The following is a 23254-nucleotide window of genomic DNA, read 5'->3' on the forward strand; positions in this document are numbered from 1 at the left end:
GGACCCATTCCCTCACCTGTAAAATAGAAATATTACCTGCTACATGGTGATTGAGAAGGTTAGAGAAGATAACATGTCAGCTATTATTATTCCTCCAACCCAGATCTCCTCCCAGCATCCAGGTATCTTATTGTTTAGCTCTTTCCCTTCAGAGTCTAGGTGTTTTATCTTTCCATCCACTAATTGCACCTGACCTACATATACCATAAGAAAACAGAATAAGGAAAGACAATGCTTGCTATCAAATTTATTTAGGTAACTTTTGTTCTGTCATTTTTCATAAATGTCTCCAAAAATATGAATCTATTGAACAATGGAAACTTTCTGCAAGTCCACACGAGCGCAGGATGCTCCTTCGTACCTGAAGTCCTGTGTTATGCACTGCCGGCCTGCCATACCAGCAGTTCTGAAGGGTAGATTCTTCTTTCCCGTCCCAAGTCACTGGCAGGTCCCTCAGATTCTGGACACTGCTCTCACCTCCTCTTTAACACTCAGAAAAGTGCAAGAGCTAGCCTGCTGCCACAGGAAGCTCATTTTTCTCCAGGGCCCTCTCTCACCTTGACTAATTCTCAGGGCCTAATCCACAGCTTGTGGGGAAATGGGAAGGGAGGGCAGTGTGGTGAGATCAAGAGCTGGGCTTTGGTGAGCACACCCTTAGGAAGGCTGGGGGCCTGCTCTCCCTGGCTGTGCCAGTCCCCAGACTGCCACTCCCAGGTCCTACTAGACTTGAGCTGGGAACAGCCCTGTGGATGGGATGCCTTTTAGTCCAAGCCACTTGGCCACCCACTCCACGGCCCTCCCAGTTCCACTACCTGTTCTCTACTGTGGGCAGCTCCTGAAGTCGCCCCTCTCCATTCTTCTTCAGTTTCAAGCTGCTCTCCTGCCTAGAAAGGCCCCAGGCCCCAGTCAACCTCCCCAGCAGCCTCTGAAACTCAGCTTGAAACCCAGATGATGAGAAGTAGTAGACCAGGGGGTCAACACAGGAATTCAGGGTGCTGAGGAGCAGCACGTAACTTCTCCACGGTGGGCTTTCACCCTGGAGGTAGCCCACAACATGGGACACATTGTAGGGCCCAAAGCAGATGAGGAAGTTAAGCAGCGTGGCTGCCACGAGCCCCGCTACCCTCTTCTTCCGGTGACGGCTGGCTCCTCTATTGAGTATGCACAGCAGGCGGCTGTAGCAGTAGCTGGTGATGAGCAGGGGCATCCCAAAAAGGACCACAGCCATCTCCAGCCGGACAGGCAGGACGACGGCCAACTGATCCTTCTGGAATTGCAGGTAACAAGTGCCATTGACACCCTGGCTGTGGGAGGAGTTCCCCGATAATTCAGTGACATAGACCACGCTACAGTGCGCACCAGCCAGGAGCCAGCAGGCCCCGCTGACCAGGCCAGCCTGGAGAAGCCTGGGCCGAGTCTTGTACCACAGTGGGTAGGCCACACTCAAGAAGCGCTCGATGCTCACAGCTGCCAGGAAGAGGGAGGTGAGATAGATGGTGGTGAAAAAGAGGAATCTGGATAAAGGGCAGAAGATGAAGGGCAGGGGCCAGCGCATGCCACTGGCTGCCTCCACCATTCGGAAGGGCAGGAAGAGCAGCAGGAGCAGGTCCGACAGGGTCAGGTTCAGCAAGAGAACGTCCACGGCCACTGGGCGGCGCTGCAGCTTGCCTGCGAAGATCACCAGAGCCACCAGGTTGAGGGGGAGCCCCAAGAGGAAGGTGAAGAGGTACACGGAGAAGTACAGCCAGTGATTGCCAGGGAAGAAGGACTGGTCCAGGCTTGTGTCCATGGTGATGGCTACTAGAGAGAGAGAGAGACAGAGACAGAGAGAGATGGCAGTGTGGGTGGAGATCTGGCACCAGCAGCATCTCAACAATCCACAGGGAACATTGCCACCACCCCTACTTCCTCTTGCTCCCTGGTGCTTTCCCCAGTGGGGTCAACCCACCTGTCTCCTATTCCCGCCACCAGTAAAGTAAGTACCAAGCCTTTCTCCATATAATCACTCAGGGCCCAGCACTCACCTGCTTGTTTGAGAACCCAGGTATTCTGTTGCTCAGCACCTTGAGGGCTCCTCCAGAACAAGTGCAGTTAGTTATTAATATGACAGAACTGATAAAGACCTGGCAGTGCTCATGACGTCACCCACTGCTGAGCGAGGGCACAAAAGATGCTTTCAGCTCCGTTAGCAGAGCTGCACGGTATGCAAAATGAAGAGCAAATTCCACACATGTAGGCCTGGCTGCTAGGGCAGCCTCTCACGGAATGCCCTAACCAAGCCCAAGCAGACTTCATCTTTCCCTCACTGATTCTCCATTTGCGTTGTATCTGCTCCTCTAGAGGGCACTCATCCAGTTTGCCTTGTAAGGGCAGGAAGCACAATGCAGTGATGGAGTGATGGAGCCAGGGCCTGGGTTCAATGTCAGCTCTGTCACTTAATAACTCTGATGTGCAGCAAGTGACTTAAACTCTCTGAATCTCTGCTTTCTCCTCTAAAGGACAGATAATCATAGTACCAATCTCATATGTCATGGTGTGAATTAAAGGGTTAATACATGTCAAACGCTTAAAAGGGAGCCTGACACGCTACGATGAGAACTTGACAGATGTTCTCTGCCATCACCCCCTGGTGTGAGCTTGTCTCTGGGGTGATGGTAATAATAATATTAATGATAATGGTGATGGTGGTGATGATGACAGCAGCCACCTTTTAGGGGGCATGTAATCCATGGCAGATACTCTGCTTCTCAGGGTATCACCATTATGTCTCAAACTCCTTGTGCCTTACAGTGTGGAAGTGACTTGCTCTAGGTAACACTACTTGTGAAGTATCATCACCGGAATGCAAACCCAAGTTCTGTCCAGCTTCAGAGGTTATTTATTTATGCATTCAAATATTTATGGGACACAAGGAAATACCATTTCACTCACATGCCACTGAAATGGTTATAAGCAAAAACATCAGATAATACCAAGTATTGGTGAGGATGTGAAGAAACGGGAATCTTCACATATTGCTGGTGAGAATATGAAATGGTGGAGTTACTTTGGAAAGTAGTTTGACAGTTTCTTAAAAAGCTAAACATAAACGTATAATGTGACCCAATTCCCTTATAGGTAATCTACTTAGGAGAAAGGAAAACATGTCCACACAAAGTCTTGCTCATAAATGTTCAAAGAGCATCAGTCATAATAGCCAAAAAATGGAAACATCACTTGGTGGTCCATCAGCTAGCAAGTGGACGAACCAGGTGGCATATCCACACAGTGAAGCACTATCCAGCAATAAAGAGGAAGGAAATACCCAGGTGTACTATAATGTGGGTGAACCTCTAAAACATTATGCTAAGTGAAACAAGCCAGACATAAAAGACCATGTATTGTATATTTTCCTTTATATAAAATGTCCAATATAGACAAATTTATAGAGACAGTGAGTAGATTATTGCTTGCCTGAGGAATGGGGCTGGAAATGGAATGTTCTGTAAATGAGCAAGAGGGATCTTACTAGGGTGATGAAAATATTCTAAATTGGATTATAATGATAGTTGCACACCTTGGTAAATTTCTAAAAATCACTGAATTTTACACTCCAAATGGGTGAATTTTGTAATTTAAAATTTGTATCTCAAGTAAGCTATTAAAAGTACAGCAGTGAACAAATCAAAGTTTTTGCTGTCATGGTGCTTACAGTTGGTAATATGGATTTGGGATGGAGGTTGAGAGGGAGGATACTACAGACACCACTGGAGGGAACATTGCAGGCAGAAGGAATGCTGGGTGCATAGGCTCCACCTGCTGGGGCAACTGGTAGAAGGTTTAGGGCTCAAGAGGCGACAGTCAGGAGAGGATGCCAGGGCGGGTCATGCCAGGAGACCCCATTGGCCCCAAGGAGGAACTGAAATCTCCCCTAAGAGGAGGAGGCACAAGTAGCTGGAAGAAGTGGCCCAGCAGCACATGCTCTGGAGCAGTGGGAGGAGGAGTAGTCCCTGGCATTATTGGGAGGGTCAGTGGGGCCACCTGAGCTTTTATTGAAATTCTCTGGTGTCACCACTGTGGAGGGAACAAACTTGTTTCTGCCTCTCACAGAGCCTCTGGTAAGTTACTTAATGTCTCTGGCCTGTTTCCATATTTATAAAACAAATAATAAAACTTTCTTTGGAGGGCCAGTGTGAGCATTCATTCATTCAACAAACATTTGCTGACAGCCTATGACGTGCTAGGCTTTCTACTAGGTGCTGGAAATATATCAGGAAATAAAACAAAATTCCTTGCCCTTTGTGGACATTTACACATGAAAAGAGACAACTTTTATAAACCAGGTCACACGTGCTGGGCACGCAGCTCCCACTGTTGGTGCTCCCATGTGTTCTCGGCATTATTGTCACTAGAGGAACAATCTTGCTTCCTGCACCTGCCTCATCAGAGCGGATGCCCAGGTGTCTGCCTCCTTTATGGCCACTGTCTGCTTTCTCATGCCACAATTCACCTTTGCAAAATGGACCCCAAGGATAGACATTACCCCAATAGCCCAAGTTTTCTAAATGTCACCTGACCCTTGGGGGTTCTGCCTTGAAGGATCACATCCCACATCTACCCATTCCTTGCTGTAGGGCCTCGGGCAAATTTCTTCACCTTGCAAAATGAAGATGACAATGGCTTCAGATTTGTAGCTAACTCATGCAGCTCCTTTGTGCAAATTAGGAAAAGGTACCCCGCCCCCGAGGTGAGCACAGCCCTGCTCTTTACCAAGGTGTACTGTTTCAGGAGTGGGTAGTGTTTTTGTTCAGATTAGAATAAGATGCTGCTTCTTCTGGATGGAGGCCAGCATGAGCCAGGCACATGGCTTGGTGAGCAAAGTATAGTCTAGAATTTAGTCAGTGTTTGCTCCTCTGGCACCCTCATGCAGTGAATAATCTGCGCATCCATACAGCAACTGCACGGCTAAATCAAAGGATTGTGTGAGGATGACATGAAACTTGTAAAGCATTTGGCATGGTGACTGTCATGTGTTACTAACTCTATATTTGTAATTATTTCTGGTGTTGCTAATATTTTCCCTCATCTGCCTGAAGCATTCCTTCCAACTTCTTGTTCACAGTTCCAGTGCTGCCCCCTTGTGAGTTCCTAATGGTATCACAGTGTCATTACTTTGCCTCCTGCCTCCTCTCATTCAGAAATTTTATTCTTTCCTAGGAGAAGATTTTGGAGTAGCATCTCCCAAAGCGTATCATCAGAGTAGCAGTTCCTCTAGATTAGAAGCAAACTTCTTTCCTCCTTCCCCACTAGTAAAAGACCTCTGCCCACAGCACACTGGCAGACAGGAAAGTAAGGACTAAGGAGAGGAGAAACAGATGTGAGGAGTCACGCTGTTGAGCAAGGAGGTAAACTTACCTCTCTCCTGCGACCCAGCTCCTGGCCTCCATTCTCTCCCAGGGGATGCAGTCTTTCCAGGCTCAGTTCTTCCCATAAGTGGCTCCAGGGGTGCCCCCAGGGAAGGCCACCCTGCAGTTCCTTTGGAGCAGCCTCTACCAGGGGCCTAAAGAAGCAGCTGGGGTCTGCTGCATGTTCCTTCTCCCCGGCAGTGGCTACCGCTTCTGGGCTGTACTCCCTTTCATTCTTGCCACACATGATGTCCCGTGGCCAAACCTGCCTCCCAAGTAGCCTGTCACCAGTGGGTTGAGCACCACACTCCAAGCACCTGTGAGGAGCCCCAATTTCCGCCAGCGGCCTCCCATGTCGGGGTACAGGAAGCCAGCCACATTGGAGGCATTGTAGGGTCCCAAGCAGAGCAGCAGTGTGAGCAGAGCTCCGCCAGCCACCCAGGCTGCTCTTAGTTTTCGTCTGTGGCTCAGGCCTGAGCCAGCCAGTGCCCGAAGGCAGCCCACATAGCAGAAGGCTGTGATAGCCAGTGGCAGAAAGAAGAGCAGGAGAGAGAGGCTGAGGCGAGCAGGGCCCGCTGAGGCTGGGTCCCAGGCCTCCAGACAGACTGGAGAGCCATTGATTGGTGTGTTGATGCCCAGGGAGTTGGTGGTATTGTCCATCCAGCCTCCCGGAGCCTCCAACCCAAAGACCAGCCCCAAGTGACAGAGGACCAGGGCCCATATGGCCACACACACCCCCCAGGAATAGCAGGGCCTCCGGGCAGCTTGGTAGCCCAAGGGGAAGGCGGCTCCTAGGTAGCGGCCAACGCTCAGGGCAGCCAGGAAGCCGCCACCTGCATAGAGTGGAGCGAAGTGGGCCAGGGCAAAGGCTGGACAGAGTGGGGCCGGCAGAGTCCAGGCTCCTGCGGCCAGGGCCTCCACCGCCTTCAGGGGAAGGGAGGCTGCCAGCAGGAGGTCTGAGCAGCCCAGATGGAGGGCATAGACAAGGCTGGGGGTGAGGCGGAGCCGGGCATGGGCCACGGCACCCCTGATGGCCAGGGTGTTGAGCGGGAAGCCCAGCCCAAATGCGGCCACATAGAGGGCAAAGGAGAGCTGTGGGGGCAGGTCCATGGGTCACAGTGGCCTAATGGGCTCCTGTGCTCACTTGCTTCCTGCCCTCAGATCTCAGGCCTGAGGAGGGGTGCTCTTGGAATCACAAACTGGTTTCAGCACTGCTCAGGGTATTAGAAGCCATGTGGAGACGGAGGCCCACAGAGGGAGGTGGCAGCCAGTTAGCAGGGAATCCTGGATCAGAAGTGAGGCTGCTAACCTTCAGTCCGCTGCTTTCTTTCCACTGTATCACCTCTTAAAATGAAGAGTGTGATAGAGGATTAACAGAAGATAGAACAAAAGCGTACTGGTACCAGAAGAGCAAAGGCTGCTTGACTTCAGAGACTCTGGGGAGAGAAGGGGTAGAGAGAATTCAAAACAGAGTTGGGCTCCACAGTATGTGCTTTTCTTAGACATGGAAGTTAGAGTTCTGCTCTCACCCCCTCCCCGCAATTCTCTGGAAAGAGAAGGAGCTGCTCCCCCATAGTGGACTTTTGGTGGAGGGTTGGTGGCAACTCCTAGCCAAGGGAAGAACTAGGGGTTTGGGTAGAGTGGAGGTTGCTGCAAAGGGCAGGCAAAGGCAGTTCTCAGGAGAGAACCCAAGGGAATGACCTTAGCTAACTTCAGAGGCACCATAAGCAGAAGGATCTGGGAGTGTGAGAAATAATTATTGGTATAGAGAAGAGCTACAGAAAGAAAGACTCACCTCTTGGTGCTGCCGGATATCTCTGAGGCTCAGGAGTCCCCCTCTGGGCTGAGGGAGGGTGCCTGGGATGCTCAGTGAGCCAGAAGGGAAAGAAGGGTGGGATGAGAGGGCCATTAGCCCAAGGCACTAGCAGCCTGGGTAAGCAGCTAATGGGGCATTTCCTGCTGGAGCTGAGGCCAGATGGAAGAAGGTAAGGGTCCAGGATGATGTGAACATAGAAAGGGGAGATGGCAGAAATGGGGGCTTTTCCTGGGTAGAGTGCAGAGTGCAGAGCCAGCACCTTGGAGGAGCAGGATTGGTGACATACAACCAGAACACAGCTTTATCCCCCACCCACCTTCAAACCTTGCCTGGGGCAGAGTTTTCTCTAGTCCTGTATGAGTTCTTGGGCTGGCCTCTGGTCACTTCAGTCACCCACACTGTCTCCATTTGGTCATTCATATGTGGGATCATATGTGACCATTCATACTGGAAATAATTATTCTGAAGTACAGCCTGTGCCCTCATCCCCTGACATGCACAGGTGTGGGCATGTGTTTTCAGGAGCACACTCCTCCACTCTCCCTCTCCTTTCCCCTCTGTCTTGATGACACTGGTCCCTGATCCTTCCAGTATAAGCAGAAGGAGGAGGAGGAGAGACAAGGGACAAGCAACGTCTCATTTGGTGGCACTAGACGAACCCGGTTGGTGTCTTCACCCTGCCTCTCTGGGCTGCATGAATGTCCAGGGGGACTCCTCCTGGGTCCTTGTAGAGACATTGGCCGGCACAGTGGGTGCCCCAGCTGTCTTCCTAGCTTTCCTTTCTCAGCCTCTGGGAATTCAGCCACTTACTTCCTGTTGGGATCACCTTGTCCTTCCAGGAAGACCTCCTCAATGAGATTTAAAATGGCCAGAGGCTGCCTCTGTGGTTCTATATCTGTTTCTGACTGTGTGTTGTCTCCCCATCTACCTCTGTCTGCTGCCCTAGACTGACAACACATCCTCTTGACTTCAGTTTTCTTGGGTGTGCGTGAGGATCACTAAGCTACTGTGCCCCTCCCACATCCCAAGTCACCCTAAATAAGTAAATGAGCTTCTTTGAGTGGTTTTCTGAGAGTACTTCTTGCCAGGCTTCAGGTGGGGGCAGCATAGCAACAACTCCCTCCAAAGAAACAATCTAATTTTCTTTTTCTACTTTAGTCACTAAGTTGATTCCTGGTCACCTCCCTTCCAAGTCCCATGGATGTTATTCAGCCCCTCTCTTGAAATGTAGAACTTGCCAGCCGTTGTTTAGGGTTTTCTGTTTGGAAAACACTGAGAGACTGAGAGAACCAAGGGAAAAAATCAAGAGCAGTGCCATTTCACCTCCTGTAACAAGTGTTTGGGAGAGCAAAGCTGGGTGTAAAGTAAGACATCAAATCTTTGAGATCTCTGCTCCGGGCTTGCCCACCTGGTGGTTCAGGTCTCAGGCCAGTGCCACCTTCTCAGAGGGCCTTCCTTGATCCCTCCATCCAAACAGGCTCCTGCCTTGCTCCAGTCTCTCTGTATTCATCTTGTGTTCTGTTTATTCAGAGCACTCACTGCTAGAGACATCGGAGTTCCTAATTCCTCTGCTAGAATGTTGGTCAGTGAGAGCCAAGATTTCTGTCTGCTTTGTCCACTGCTTGTTGCACACCTAGTGGTGACTCGGGGAGCTTAATAGTCATTTGTCCTGGTCCTGGAAGGGTGGTGAGATCTGGGCTGGGGTGGAGGGGTGCCCATTGTCTGGAGTCTCTGAACCTCTGAGCTTCCTGGCCACCTGCTGTGCACACCTCAGCTGTGCCTATGGGTGGCTACATCTCTTGGTCAATTGATCATGAAGTAGATTTACGTCAGCAGCAAGGCTCAGAGACAGGATGGAAAGGTACTCACTGGTTGCCAGGAATCCTGAGCCAAGCCTCATCAGGCTCAGGCCCGACTCCAGCCTCTCCAAGGGGACCCTATCCTAAAACTCTTTGGGCATCCCAGAGATCCCCAAATTAGAGTTATGTCATATCTTTTTTGTTATGAGATTTATTTTTAGAGAGAGGGGAAGGGAGAAAGAGAGGGAGAGAAATATCAATGTGAGAAATATCAACTGGTTGCCTCTCTTAAGTGCCCCAACCAGGGACCAAACCTGCAACCCAGACATGTGTCTGGGATCAAACCAGCGACCTTTCATTTTGCAAAATCGCACCCAACCAACTGAGCCACACCACTCAGAGCTGTCACATCTTTTTTGTGCCCCAATAATTGGCTCTCTGCTGGAGGTGTCATGTGTTCAGGAACTGTCTGCTAAATGAATGGTTGAATGATACTGGACCTCATTTTCAATACGGAACCCCCACTCCCAACCCTATCCTTTTCATTTAAACAGTTCTTGGAGTCTCCTCTTGCTCCAGAAAAACTGGTGGTGCTCACAGGAAATCAAACTGGGACAAAGTGGACTGATAAGAAATCAGTGCCTTGCTTTGCATAAATCCAAGGATGACCAGAACCTCCTCTTCCATTTGAGAGCTTTCAGTATTTAGCAGACGGGGAAAGGGAGCAGGAAGGAAAGGTGGCACTTTCGAAGCACCTGCCATAGACAGGAATTTTACAGTCCTCTTCCTGCTGATTGATTAGCCACCTGTTCCGGACCCAAGGAGAATGGGCTTTGGCCCACTGGCAGAAGCAGGAGAATGGGTGGGGAGAGATCAGCCTGAGAAGTGAAGGGCAGCAGGAAGGACCTAACTGGGAAGTTGGAATTAGTGAACACAATAGGGAGCTGGGGGTGCGGAGTGGTGGCAGTGGGAGGTGGAAAAGCTATGAGGTTTCTCAAGGCAGCTGTGGATTGTAAAAGAACTTGTCAGGGATTCTTTTGAGAACAGCTGAGTAATGAATTGCCTTGCCCTTTTTATATTCTTCAAGAGATGCAAATAAGATGGGAATTTGGTTTGGGGGACTTTTGGTTGTCAGGTAAGGCTTCTTATAACGAGACTCCAGTAATGTAAGGTTATACATCATTTCCTTTCTTGAACTTGCACAACAGACGTCTCCATTTTACAGAGGAAGAAACTGAGGCTCAGATAAACTGGTGAACTTTGCCTACAATTTTGCTCAGCTAGTTAAGTAGAAGAGGCAGGCTCAGACCCAGATCAAGTGCATTCTTTGCAACAAGATAACAGACTCTTCAATCTGAGGACTTGATCATGAAATTACCTTGATTGCTATCCCTTCTCCCCGAGTCTCATTTGTGATGCCTTCCCCATGTCCCTGTCCTGCTCTAATTCTACAGACTGGAAATAGTTTACCGATTCTTTGAAGTAATATCTGAGCCATTTTTATTGTGCAGCTCTGTGCTTATTACATTTTTGTCCACATCGGTGTATGTCTCAGACCACGAGATCCCTGAGGGTAGAGCTGCAGCAGCTCTCCATGGAATGCCTCCCTAACAAACAGAGGAGAAACCAGCACCAGGCAGTGCCTCTTTCTACCTCATTTCCATCCCTTTCCCTAGACTTTGCCCCAGAGGCAGAAATCAGGCATAAGATTAGCAAGCAGGGCTATGAGAGTGGGGCAGGAGTGGAGTGTCAAGGGGATGGGGAGTGAAAGAAGAAAAACTAGGACTAGCTGATCCTAGCCAGAATATAGCCAGCTGAGGGTGGGATTTAGGAGGGGGTGGGTGGTGGCAGATGGCTAGGAATGGGCAGGGGGATTTGTACAGTGCAGGCTAGATGTTTAGATGAGTTCCTGGGAGGGAAGGAGAATGACAAAAATTAAAAGGGGGGCCTGCCCTTTTGAATGGCTGGGGTAACCAATGTGAAAAAAAAAAAAAAAAGACTGCCTCTGGGCCATGCCCAGAATTCTCTGTACTAACTGGGAGTGCACTAATCATGTGTCCGTGTAAGGGAAGGCTGTGTAACTTCTCAGCTGAGCAGTGGGGGCGGCATGGGCCATGACCACCTTGTCCTCTACAGCCTCTAGGCACCTCCACCTCAGCCAGTTTGACCCATTAGTGCTTGAGGGTCACGTATTCCACTCCTTCTTGACTCAGAGGCCGCTCACCAATCCCCAAATGAACCAGCTCCGAATAATGTATCCCTTCGTCTTCTGGAACATCTGGAGTCACATTCTCATAGTCGCCCTGAAAAAGCCACATCATCGTCAGCTTGGCTTCATGGTCCCCATCCTCCCACCTTCTTCTTTGTCTGACACTCTCTCCTTGACTCCACTAAGAGCTCAAGTGCCCAAGCATGGGCACTCTTGTTCAGAAACTGGCAGCCATTGGCATCTCAGATTGGGAGGGGCCTGCCCTGTACCTGAGCAACCTACCTCTTCATTGCCCAGCTTTTGGCACCACTGAGTCCACCCAAGTCTCCCCATCTTGGACTCACAGCTGAGGCCAGCTCCTCTACTCTCCTACTTCTCATAGCCCTGCCCTCTTACCACTTGACGCTTCTGCACCACAGAGTAAGTGACTGTGTTGTCTCTGTTTAAGGGAGTTCTCTGCACCTCTGAGGTTCCTGCTTCTCTGAAAGAGAAGGCAGATAGATGATCACAAATAAAGCATTTCTCATGAATCCTCCTTCTTTTAATTCCCCTAGACCCTAAGAGCACCCCAGCCTCTCAGCCCATTATGTATATGCCTAATGCCCACAGTAGGAGTTAATGTGTTAAATGAGTGGGTGGATGTATGTACCACAATCTTAATTTTGGTGATAGAGACTGATTCTGGACATAGTTTCTGCTGACTTGAAGGAACAGGTCCAATTCCTGAGATAATTACTTACTGAGGGAGCAGGTCATTATGAAATGAGAAAATGGGAATATAGTGGTGCCTGGCATGAGCTTGGCATGGAGATGGCAGGTGGGACATGCGCTTTTCCTCCCACAGCCCTCCCAGGGTGCAGCTGTCACCCTCCTGGGGCCTTCTATACCCAATCCTTGGTGTGTCAGTCTCGGCAAGAGGAAAGCGCAGAGTAGCATAGCTGATGGAATCTTCCATCACTGGGTTGTAGCAGCCTAGGGAGTGGGGGCCTTCAGAGAGCGGGGCTCTTCTAACCTGTGAGGGAGGCAAGTTTTCAGCTCTTACCCCTCCTTTCCCCACCATAGTTCCCTTCCCCTGGCCGCTGACAGCCCAGGCTTCTCCACAGTATTCTTTATTCCCTACCCACCCCCCGCCCGTGCTCCCAACCCCTCTTCACTTTGTTTCTTTGCTTGACTTCAAGGTCTGCCCTGTACTTTATCTTTCTTCCATCCTACCTTTCTATTTCTCACAAAGAAGCTCTGTGCACTGGAGTTTTCCTGAAGCCCTTGTTGGCTCTGAATCCTCTTCCAGCTAAGAAATAAAGACCTGCTCAGTGAGGATCAAGGAAATGGGGACAAGACCCTGTAGAATGGGTAAGCTGGTGTCTACAGGACTGGGTAACTGGAGTTACTCCCCAGAACTGGCTGAGGAAAAGAGGAGGGGAAGGGGGACACGGTAGAAAAGGAGGGGGAGGAGGGCATGTGAGGAGCTCACCTTCGCTGAAGCTTGACTCCCAAGAGTGGCAGGAGGAGGATGGCCAGGAAGAGCCCCATTCCCAGGGCCACTTGCTTGCTGATGGTCTCTGGGCTATCTGATGAAGAAAGGAAGACCATCTGTTGATGACACAGTCTCAGTCAGATACCAGATCACTCTGTCCTGATATTCTGGAGGGCATCCTCGACTTCTCTTTGTAGAGCTTTATCATTTTGTCTGCATGACTTCCACCAGTGGGGACAGGATGCAGACAAAGAGGGAGAAGCCAGTCCCTACCCTTTGGACCTGCCTTTAGGAGGATAGCTCTTTTTCATGAGGAGCTCCTGCTTTGTGACAGGCAGGGGTACACACAGAGCATGTAACCCCCATAAATGCATACGACATCTTCAGAGAGCACTTTGGCCATACTATTAGAACTTCAAACCACTGTCCTTTGACCCAGAAATTTAGTGTAGGAATTTATCTTCCAACTATTCCTGCAGGGGTGCCCCCAAGCAAGAGAGTATACACATCTTGAGGAGGGCACTGGGTAGTGAGCTAAGCAACATCCATACACCAGAATATAGCACAGTCCTTAGGGGGGAAAGGCAGGTTTCCAGGGTGTCTGCAAAGTGGGAGACCCAGGGAACATGTTTTTATACAATATAGTACATTTCAAAGTCACACACTCAAGCTATTTTCCTTTAGTGTCCAACTTTGCAGTCAATGACCCTCTAAATTTAAAACCATGGCACCAATCATTAATCTGAAAAAGTATAACAAATAAATTAATGTCTTCCCTATGCTTCCAGACTCTTTATACACTCTGTATATGCACTCTCCAGGCAGTGTTAATATATGGAAAAAAAAAAGGTGCAAGACAAAGTGTGAGCCCTGCCACCATTTGTGTAATGAAGGGTTATATAGATACAGACGTATAGATGCATGTTGCACACATAAAGAATTCTGTGAGGAGATGTAAACACCTTCCAACAGTGAAGGCTTAGAGGGAGGGGTAGAGTTCCCGGGAAGCAAGAAAGGAGAGGTGTCTGTATTTCCACTGTTTGCTCTTTCATGCTGTTTAAAACGTTTACTATGTACTCATACGGTCTTTTTAAAAAACACTTAAGCCCTGGCTGGGGTAGCTCAGTGGTGAGCATGGGCTGTGAACCAAAGGGTCACTGGTTCGATTCCCAATTAGGACATATGCTTGAGTTGTGGGCCAGGTCCCCAGTGGCGGCTATGTGAGAAGCAACCACACATTGATGTTTCTCTCCCTCTCTTTCTCCTTCCCTTCCCCTCTCTCTAAAAATAAATAAATAAAATATTTTTAAAAAATGAAAAAAAAACCCCACTTAAGTTTCAAAAGATAAAACAAGGGTGATACAGAGAGTGACAGAGGGAGGGACCCAGTTGGACCTCAGGGTGTCTAGAAGGTGGAAACAGTCTGAGAGGGAATCCTCCTGGAGAGAGTCAAGAAGGGCAGGAAGAAGGGAAGACTGGTGAGCTATGTGCAGCAGGGATTGCCTTTGAACACACAGGCTGGGCTGGCCTGGCAGGACAGGGAGGAGATGCGGAGGGAGGAAGGAGTAGGTGGCTGGGATGCACAGCCTTGGGGCAAAACAACAGGAGTGATCAAAGCCAGAGAAGAGGGAAGGAGCCTTACAGTAGACAGTGAGGATTCTGGGGGGTGACTGGCCCATGCCCAGTCGGTTGGCCCCCTGGCACCAATAGGCGCCTGAGTCCTGGACCTTCACAGGATCCAATCTCAGCGTCTGATCATCATGGTGAAGGTTTTGGTTATTCCAGTCAAACCAGGTATACCGGGAGATGGGAGGGTTGGCATCACTCTCACACATCAGGACGGCCTTCTTCCCCTCCATCACACTGTCTTTAGGGCTAATGGACACCCGTAGCCTCCTAGGTGCATCTGCAAGGAGAAGTGAAATCAGGATCCAGGTAGCCAGTTACCTGCCCTTCTCTGCTGTTAGCCTCTAGGCCCAGCCACTCACACAGCACTTGGAGCTTCCAGGCCTCAGATGTGCTCTGTCCTATGGAGTTGTTGACCAAGCAGTTGTAATTTCCAGCATCTTCTGGAGAGATGGAGTCAAAGCTCAGATCTCTTCCTTCCTTCAGAAATATTCCATTTTTCTTCCAGAAGAAGAGGACATCAGTGGGGTAGCTACTTGAGAAGTTACATCGGAGGAGGACTGGGTGCCCAGAGTAAATCTCAGAACCAGGACTAATCAGCAGGACCTTGACACCTTTGGGGGCATCTGGAGAGCAAGGGCCTCAGTTTAACCTCTTGGGTCCTGTTCCCTCTTCCTGTCCCCAGGACTTCCTCTCCCTTAGGTGCTGAGACCTGACTCTCATCCCTTAGTTCTCTGTGAGGATTCCGGTCAAGGCTCCAGTCTCCTCACCCTTAAAGCCCCAATCCCACCTTGCCACCTCCCAGATGCCCCTGCCTGGGTCACTCACACTGGACATGCAGGTTGACAGAGGAAGCCCATGAACACCAGCGATTACAGGCTGCACAGGAGAATGGACTGGCATTCCAGGGAACTTTTTGAATCACCAAGGCCCCAGGCATTATCTCTTTCCAGGAGCCTTGGGTTCGCCATTCATATCTGGTAACACTGGGGTTACTGGAAGTGTAGTTGCAAAACAGGGTCACATCATCTCCTTCTCGAATTGGTGTGGGGTTTTGAATCACCATGGTTACTTCTTTGGGGGAATCTGGGAGAAAATGAGAGAAATGGGTGAGGAAAAGTCAGCTGTTCATAATACCTGTTCCTTTCTGCTTCCTCTTTTCCTTCTGCCTATCCCCTGAACCCACACAATTCCGAAATTAAGCACAGGAAGGCTCACACTTCCCTCTTGTATTCATATGAGGACGGAAATCCTGCCCTTCCTATTTGGCCTGGTTATTAGAGGTAGGATGGTGCATCGGCTAGGAGCATGGCTCTGGCAGAGAACACGTGGCACTGTCTGTTGTCTTTGCAAGGGTCTGGGGCACATTGCCAGGTGGCTGCAACATGAGTGGTAGTAATAGTAATAATACTAATACTACTACTACTAATAATAAATTTAAAAAGGTACAGCTCTGGAACCAGACTGCCACGCCCTACCACTATGGGCTGCAAGTCTCAGTTTATTCATCTGTCAAATGAGGTCCTAAGAATATCAAAACTCATGGAATTGTTGCCAGAACAAAAGAAAATGATGTCCTTGGAGCAGCGTAGTAAACACTCAATAAACATCAATGCTGCTGCTGCTGCTATTGTATATCAGCCTACCTAGATGTTCCAGATTTGTGTGTTCCCATCAGCATATTTGGTCCAGACATTGATGTTCCAAGATTCAAGGATGAAAACTATGGATTCTCTTTGTCTTGGTCTTGACTCAATGACAAGACTCACTGTGTTAAAAAGGGTTTGATGATGGCGAGGTAATGACACATGTTGCCCCATTTCTCCTCAAAAACTTCAGGACCCCTTCTAGGACTCAGCCACTGCTTAGCGATGCCAAGCCTCTATTTCCCTCATGGGACCCTGGTATCGTGCAGCTTATTCATTCAACAAACATCTACTAAGCACCTACGACCAGCCAGGCCTTATTTTGGTGCAGAGAATACAACTGTGAACAGCAGCAGAACACCCGCCCCAAGATTACATGTCAGGAGTAACTTGGCTTTTGTTTGCTGTTCATCCTAGGTCTCAGGAATCCCCTGCACTCATCTGCCTTCCTCCTGTATCTTCTTCCACAGATTCTCCCTCTAGAACCCACATGCTCTGTGACTACTCACACTGGACATCCAACTCAGCTGCTTGGCCAGCTTTTCCTGTGCCCACACTGTTTTTTGCCAAGCAGGAATAATTTCCAGCGTGCTTGAGGAAGACGTTTGGGATCTGGAAGGTCTTGCCTGTTTCCGATATTTCAATCTTATTGTGATACCAGGTATAATTTATTGGAGAAGGATAGGCTTGTGATATACAAGTCAGGCTTATTTTACTTCCCTCCTTAGCTGGTGAGACTGTGATCTTAACTGTGGAAGGTTCTGGAGCATCTGCAAAAAGGGGCAGAGGCAAGTATGGGAGGTGAGCAGAGGCCGCTCCTGCTTACCTCTCAAGGGCCTTGGTTCCACCCCCTAACTCCCTGCCCTTCCACAGCTCCCAGGAGGCTCACAGTGCACTTGGAGGGTCACTTCTAACTTTGTTGAGCCTATTTCATTATGGGCCTCACAGTGGTATTTTCCAGCTGCCTCCTTGGTCACTGAGGGCAGAGTTAGTGTGGCTGTCTTCTGCTCCTGGTGCAGTGTCTCGTGCTCATTCAAAGGGTTTCCATCCTTGAACCATAACATACGAGGGAACTGTGGGTTGCTGCTGATGATCTGGCACTTCATGGTCACAGAATCCCTCTCTTTCACAATGGCATCTCCAAGACTCGTCATGTTCACAGAATTCCCCTCTTTCACATTGGCTTCTCCATGACTCAACGTGATCTGCAATTTGGGGGAGTCTGGTGGAGCAGAGGGACAGTGGGGGAAGGGACAGAGAATTCTCAGAGGGTGTAAAGTGGTGAGAAGTTGCCCAGCTTTTCTTCTGATAAAGCAGTGGCCTGCATGTAGCATTTGAGGTGTGCAGCCACTCACTGTTACCCCTGTCACGTGGGCTGGCAACTGTCACTGCCTCCCACTCGTTTCTGCTCTTCCCACCGCCAGTTCCTGAAGGTCTGGTCACCACCAGCAGCCAGCAGCATTCCTAACACCATCAATTAGACCTTGCCTCTCCCTTGCTTGAAACCTTTCAGTGGAGTCCTCACTTAGAATAAAATCCAAAACCCTAAGCGTTGCCCACAAGCTCAAATGCCCTGGTTCCTCCCAACCATCCTGTCCTACACTAGACCCCTCAGACACGGTACTGGGGGTCTGTGGCCCCTTGCTTGTCACAGACACACCAAGTTCCTACTTCAAATCTTTGTCCTCACTCTTTCTTCTTCTTGGAATGTTCTCGAAATTATCTGCCTGCCTCAATCCCTCCCTTCATTCAAGTCTCAGTTCAGGTTTACGTGCCTCACAGAAGTCTCCATCTCTTACTCCCTCTGTCCAACCTCTGCTTTATTTTTTTCTTAATACAGTTAGCACTACATACCGTTATGTTCTCTATTTTGTTATTGATCTCTTTATTGCTTGTCTTTCCCACTGCAATGCTATCTCCACATGGGCAAGAATTTTGCTCACCACTGTCTCCTCACCAACCATAAGACAACCTGACACCTAGTACATTTGCAAGAAATATCTATTGAATGAATAAATGCGGCAAAAATAATGATATGAAAAAATTCTTCTCTCCTGTCCCCAAATAAGAACAAGAAAACCTACCCAGATGATCCCAAAATCATGTGATTAATCCTCATAGCTTGAGGATAGATTAAAATATTTTACTCTATTAGACCAAAGAAGATGCTGAAATGAATCAGTTTCCTGACAACAGGGATGGTGGAGGAATGAACCCAGCTAGGCCTGGACCATCCCCAGGTTCAGGGGCCCACAGACTGCTTATGCTTCCTTCTGTGGAAGTTCCTGCTACTCTGGGTGCTCACTGAAGTGTTAGGAGAAGAGGACAAGTCTCTCATCCTTCCCATAAGAGCACTGGGGAGACTCACGCTTCACATCCAGCTGCACCGTTTCCTGAGAGAGTGGCCCATCTGCATTATCATTCCGGAGCTGACAGATCAGTTTCTTGCCGTGGTTGGTCCACTCTGGCTGGAATGTGAGCTGGCTCTGGGTAAAGACAGTCTTGGTGGTCAGGGAAGTTGAGGTGACAGAGGAAAGATTATGTTGTGTCCCCTCCAGGGACCACTGCAATTTGATCTGGTACCCAAGGCAGGCAAAATCCAGTTGGCAGGTTAGCGTGACTTCCTGGAGCTCCCGGATCTCTGAAGGGAGGTTAATGCGAGGTGGAGGAGCCATCTCTGCAAAAGAGTAAGACCCATGCTGGTGGCCTGGGAGACTGAGGACTGCTGCATACTATCTTCTTACACCTGGCTTTAGATGCTATGCCCCAAATAACTCCTCAGGAACCCCTTCCCAGTCTATCTACCTCTCTCCAGGCCTGCCCTCTGCTGTGAATCACTTTTGCTCAGCTGAAGCAGACACTCTGGAAGGTCAAGGGCTGAACCTCCTTAGGGATTACATTTCAGATTTTGTATTTATTTTATTCTCACTGCCAAATGTTTGCTTTCTAAATGTTTTCAAGATTGCTCTCCCCGCCACCCCTAAGTGAATTTCACCAGTTTAGTTCAACATGCATTTCTTGGCTTTGATGACAAGCCTGCATTGTTTAATGGCCTCACCCCAACAGCATTGCTTTAGGGGGTTCCTTTAGTAGAGCAGGACTGTGGGTAGCCAATCCCAGCTGTCCCAGGGCCAGGCCACCCTCAAACTGCCGGGTCTGAAGCTACATCTTTCACCCCAAACATAGGGCTGCCTAGAACAACCCACCTACAAGAGGCTATGAAACAGAGTCAGCACATGTCCTGGGGTGCAGGCTCCAGAGCTGTGTTTGATCCACCTCTTACATGTTTGTCATTTAGCCATGAAGAGCCACTTAGGATTAAACACCAACATTAACACATTGCAAGATTTTACTTCAAGATCTAGAGTTTTATCTCCTTTTGAAAAATCAGGTAACCTGGAATCTAGATTATAGAATGGGCAGAGGCTGAGTGACAGGTGGGATCCTTAAGAAGGAACAAGTGCTCATGCTCCCATTTGGCCACAACCCCATGTGTGTGCTGCCTGAGCCACCCACTGGCACCCCCTGCCTAGCCTCTGTAGGCAATCTCGTTTGGGGCCCCTGTCCCAGGAGTCAGTGTTTCCCACTTCCCTCCTTGACCGTGCAGAGGCAGAGGAACCCCCCTCCCACCCCATGGCCTTACTGGAGATGTTGAGGACTATCTTCTCCATCCATCTGTCATTTTTCGATGTCACCCTCAGTCCCAGCTGACCATTGTCTTGGGCATTTACAGGGTGGATGTGTAGGGTGCAGTTGGATTTGTCGTCTCCCAGGAATTGTACCCTTCCCTGATTGTGAGGTGTCTCAACCTTTTTCTTTTCATAGAGGACTGTCCCACTGAAATCCTTGGTCTTGTCATCCCACTTATAATTCTGATACACAGTCAGGTTATCCAGGACCTTTCCATTCCCTGGGATTGTGTAGCTGCAGGGAATCCAGATGCAGGTCCCCTCCCAGGCGTAGAGGGTTGTCGGGTGTTCAAACTTCCAATCTTGTGAGTCAGAGAAAGCCACGTATTCTGGAATCCACCACAGTTATCAAAAGCATTATTGAGGGGCATAGAGAGCTTTCAAAGGAGTAAAGAATCCCCTCTAAAGAGAGAAGGAGAGACACAAAGAGCAAGACACAAAGAGAAAAGCATATATATACATGCGTCCACTGCCTGTCCCACCCTACCCCACATTTACTCTTTTCTGCCCCAGATCTTTTCTCCTTCTGCAGCTCCACAGTTCTCCACAGAACCCAACTACCATCCCAGCCCACAGTCCTTACCGAGAAGCAGGAGCAAGGGGCTGAGGAGATGCATGGTGTTGTGTCTAGGAGGGGGCCTGAGGCAGAAAGAGTGTGTCTTTGAGGCATCTGGTCTCTTATTCCTCCAGGCAGCTTTTCTTATTCATGTACTGAGCTCCAACCCCTTGTCCTTGATCCCTGGAAGCCCATGTCCAATTGTGGTAGGATGTGGGCTTCTGGAAGCACACAGGGCCTTCTCTGGTTGTGCTGTGCTTCTCCCAGCAGCCCAAGAACCCTGTTCGGCTAGTCTCTCTCTCTTCCCAGTACTTGTTCCTTTCTTCCATTCACCCATCCATCCATGATTGTATAAACTTCCTGACCGGCTCTCAGGCTTTGAATAGCACCAGGTGACTCAGCACTGACAGTGTCAGACCCTGGGAAACTTGGGGATCACCTTGGGGCAACTAGTAAAGGGTTTTACATAGGTGAGAGATATGCCCAAAACTTGATTTTAAGGACCAGGAAAAAAACAACTTTAAAACAAATAATTATGATATCAGGAGAGCATTTAAAGGAGTCTGAAAGGACTTAGGAGAATGTGGTCCCTCTCAGATGTCCCCAGGGGCTGGGTAGGAAACATAAATCAACCAGGTGGGGACAAAATCATGGGTTATGCCTTGTATGATGACTATCACAGCCTAGGGGATGATTCTCAGTTCTAGCTAATTGTTGCCAAGTGGGAATGTAGGCTCATCACTGCCTGATCTTCCACTGTTTTAAGAGAAGTAAGAAGCCAGATTGCCACATGAAATGTCCTGCTTTAAAAAAACAAATAAACAAACAAGCACAGTGTTGGTCAAACAAAACTTGTCTGTGGACTAGAGAGAGACCAGGGCTGCCATATGCTACTGCTGCCTCTCTCTCTCTCTCTCTCTCTCTCTCCCCCCTCTCCACCCGCCCCCCCCCAGTGAACTGACCTGCCACCTTACTATACTTTTACGAAGTTACATTTACATAAAGTTAAATTTAAGTCCCAATTTGCATAGCTAAGCCCTCAGTGACAGTCCCCAGGGAGCCAGGCAGGATGTGTCCACAGAGTGTGTCTCCGTTCTCAGCACAGATCCTGCCCCTCCCACTCACCCAGCCAACATTTCCCACACATTGACTCCCCCACCCAGCCACTGGCTGTGTGGCTTCTGCCAAAGGCTGTTGAGTATCCAGTACCTGGTATGGGGAAAGCTAAGCTGCTTGCTGAAAGCAGGAAAGCAGGAAGGGGGTCTGTCCCCAGGCTTAGTGACTGTGCAGGCCTGGCCCAGGCAGGGGTAGGGGTAAGGGGCTGGAAGTGGGGCAGTCTCTCCAGGCAGAGCTGACACCAGCTCTGTACGTGCTAACAGTGTTACACACAAAAAAGTCAAGGTCAGATCCATTTAAGAGAAGCTGATTTTTAAAAAGTAAAATAAGACTCTTTACTGCAGGTCTTTTCAAAACCTTTAATCACAGTGTGTGTGTGTGGTACATCTCCCAGCATGGTTGTTCCAGCACACTTCTTTAGCCATGGGAACTACTTTGTTTTCCATGAAAATGTTAAGCTTGCAGGGTCAGTGTTTTGAGAGATGCACTTTGGATACCCTTTGAGTTTCTACAAGATTTGTGGCAAGGGCCAAATTCCATGCCCTGAGGCAAAGACTAGCCCCCCATAGCTGGGCCACTGTGCCCTCAGCTGCCAGCAGCCACCAGCCATACCCTCATTGAGAACTGGCTTTTTAGGATGAGTGGCAGAGGGGCTTTGTGCTTACCCAAAGGAGCTCCAGAAAGTCTCTGGGGCAAAAGAAGTGGGCTCCAGGCCTAGAACTGAAAGGCTGCTGAGGCTTGGTGGAACTTGGAAGCTAGGGACAGTAGGCATTAGGCAAAAGACTAATGCAGGACACCATTCAGGACTTCAGAGCTAGCCTCCCTGAGTTTATGCTTCTCTTTTGAGCATCTAGTGACCCACCTTATTCTCAGAAGACTCACCAAGCTCAACCAGGAGATATTCAAACACAGGGCTCTACAACCTGCTATAACACAGCAAGAGAGGGTGGGGGTCCTCACTATACTAGTAGCCCTAAGAATTGTGTCTGACACACAATAGTTGCTCTATAGTTGCTTGCTGAATGCAAAAGAGAACAAAATCATTTTTTACCTGTTTTCTGGTGTCTTCCCTCTTCAGAGATCCTAGCAGCATCTGAGAGTAAAAGGGGAAGCACAGCAAAGTCTCTTGTAACTGATTTTCACACTCTTTGGCCACACCTCCTACCTTTCTGTGGCTCTGAGGGTGACTAAGAGGCATGATGAACTGGGGAGTGGAGAAATGAGGCAATGAAGGGGATATGGGCAGGAGTTAGATCAGATGAAACACTCAAATATCTATGGTCAATTTTTTGTTTTAGTGTATGAAGTTTCTGTATCAGATGAGTTTCAGAGCAGGCTCCTCCACAACTTCCCCTTTATCTAGACCTTAGGAAGTGTTAATGACTCAATCCAAGCAAATGAAAACTGCCAGCCTGCTGAAAAAGGCACAGTCAACCTGAAAGTATTTGTCATTTAGTGTCACCATTGAATTATTCTCGTTCCTGTTACTTTCCCTCGATAGCCTTGAAAAGTAGGGAATCTGGGGACTTCCGGCAAGATGGAGGAATAGGTGGACGCACCGTACCTCCTCGCACAACCAAGAACAGAACCACAATAATTTACAACAATGATTTGCAGTCATAATATCAGAACTGTCAGAGGATTTATCTAAATGGAAGTCAGACAGCCAAGAAGTTGAAGTAGACCCGTACATCCAGACTGGTAGGGGATGACGAGCCGAGCGAGCGGGCGAGGGGCTGGCGCGGGTCGCAGGCGCGCATAGGTCGGGGGAAATTTGGTGCAAAATCGGCGCGACAGCAATCCGGGGCCCAAGAGCGCAGCGGTGTAGCAGTGATCCCTGAGTACGCAAGCAGCGGCTGGGGAAATCAGTGGGGCAGCGACTATGGACCAGGGCAGAGCTCACGGCCCAGAAGCCCAGGGAAGTGTCTGACTCCAGGAG

General features: G+C 49.2%; 3 protein-coding genes across 10 annotated transcripts; all 3 read right to left on the bottom strand.

Annotated features, from left to right (window-relative positions):
• Positions 1–231: 231 nt before the first annotated feature.
• On the bottom strand, positions 232–1831 carry FFAR3 (free fatty acid receptor 3). Its single transcript, XM_028530499.2, has one exon. It carries the CDS (start codon positions 1787–1789, stop codon positions 809–811), a length of 981 nt encoding a protein of 326 aa, XP_028386300.1. The 5' UTR covers positions 1790–1831; the 3' UTR covers positions 232–808.
• A 2337-nt stretch (positions 1832–4168) lies between these two features.
• On the bottom strand, positions 4169–6772 carry FFAR1 (free fatty acid receptor 1). 2 transcript variants are annotated; one of them, XM_036012436.1, is made up of 3 exons: positions 5702–6772; positions 5395–5539; positions 4169–4489 (listed from the first exon to the last, which is right to left on the bottom strand). In XM_036012436.1, the coding sequence occupies exons 1-2, from the start codon at positions 6492–6494 to the stop codon at positions 5529–5531; spliced, it is 804 nt and encodes a 267-aa protein (XP_035868329.1). In that variant the 5' UTR covers positions 6495–6772; the 3' UTR covers positions 4169–4489; positions 5395–5528. The 2 variants fall into 2 exon arrangements, with proteins under 2 accessions (XP_035868329.1, XP_028385754.1); XM_028529953.2 differs by having other exon boundaries at positions 4173–4489; positions 5395–6772.
• Positions 6773–10051: 3279 nt separating this feature from the next.
• Positions 10052–22548, bottom strand: CD22 (CD22 molecule). 7 transcript variants are annotated; one of them, XM_036011963.1, is made up of 14 exons: positions 22367–22548; positions 20227–20282; positions 19598–19972; positions 18323–18631; positions 16844–17176; positions 16464–16724; positions 15137–15394; positions 14671–14934; positions 14325–14588; positions 12680–12776; positions 12421–12496; positions 12096–12220; positions 11605–11689; positions 10052–11302 (listed from the first exon to the last, which is right to left on the bottom strand). In XM_036011963.1, the coding sequence occupies exons 2-14, from the start codon at positions 20258–20260 to the stop codon at positions 11171–11173; spliced, it is 2613 nt and encodes an 870-aa protein (XP_035867856.1). In that variant the 5' UTR covers positions 20261–20282; positions 22367–22548; the 3' UTR covers positions 10052–11170. The 7 variants fall into 7 exon arrangements, 6 of the variants coding, with proteins under 6 accessions (XP_035867856.1, XP_035867857.1, XP_035867855.1 ...); XM_036011964.1 differs by having other exon boundaries at positions 20227–20420; XM_036011962.1 differs by lacking the exon at positions 22367–22548 and having other exon boundaries at positions 20227–22359.
• Between the last annotated feature and the right edge of the window lie 706 nt (positions 22549–23254).

Source organism: Phyllostomus discolor, chromosome 12 (genome assembly GCF_004126475.2).
Source record: "Phyllostomus discolor isolate MPI-MPIP mPhyDis1 chromosome 12, mPhyDis1.pri.v3, whole genome shotgun sequence".
NCBI classification, from domain to species: Eukaryota; Metazoa; Chordata; class Mammalia; order Chiroptera; family Phyllostomidae; genus Phyllostomus; species Phyllostomus discolor.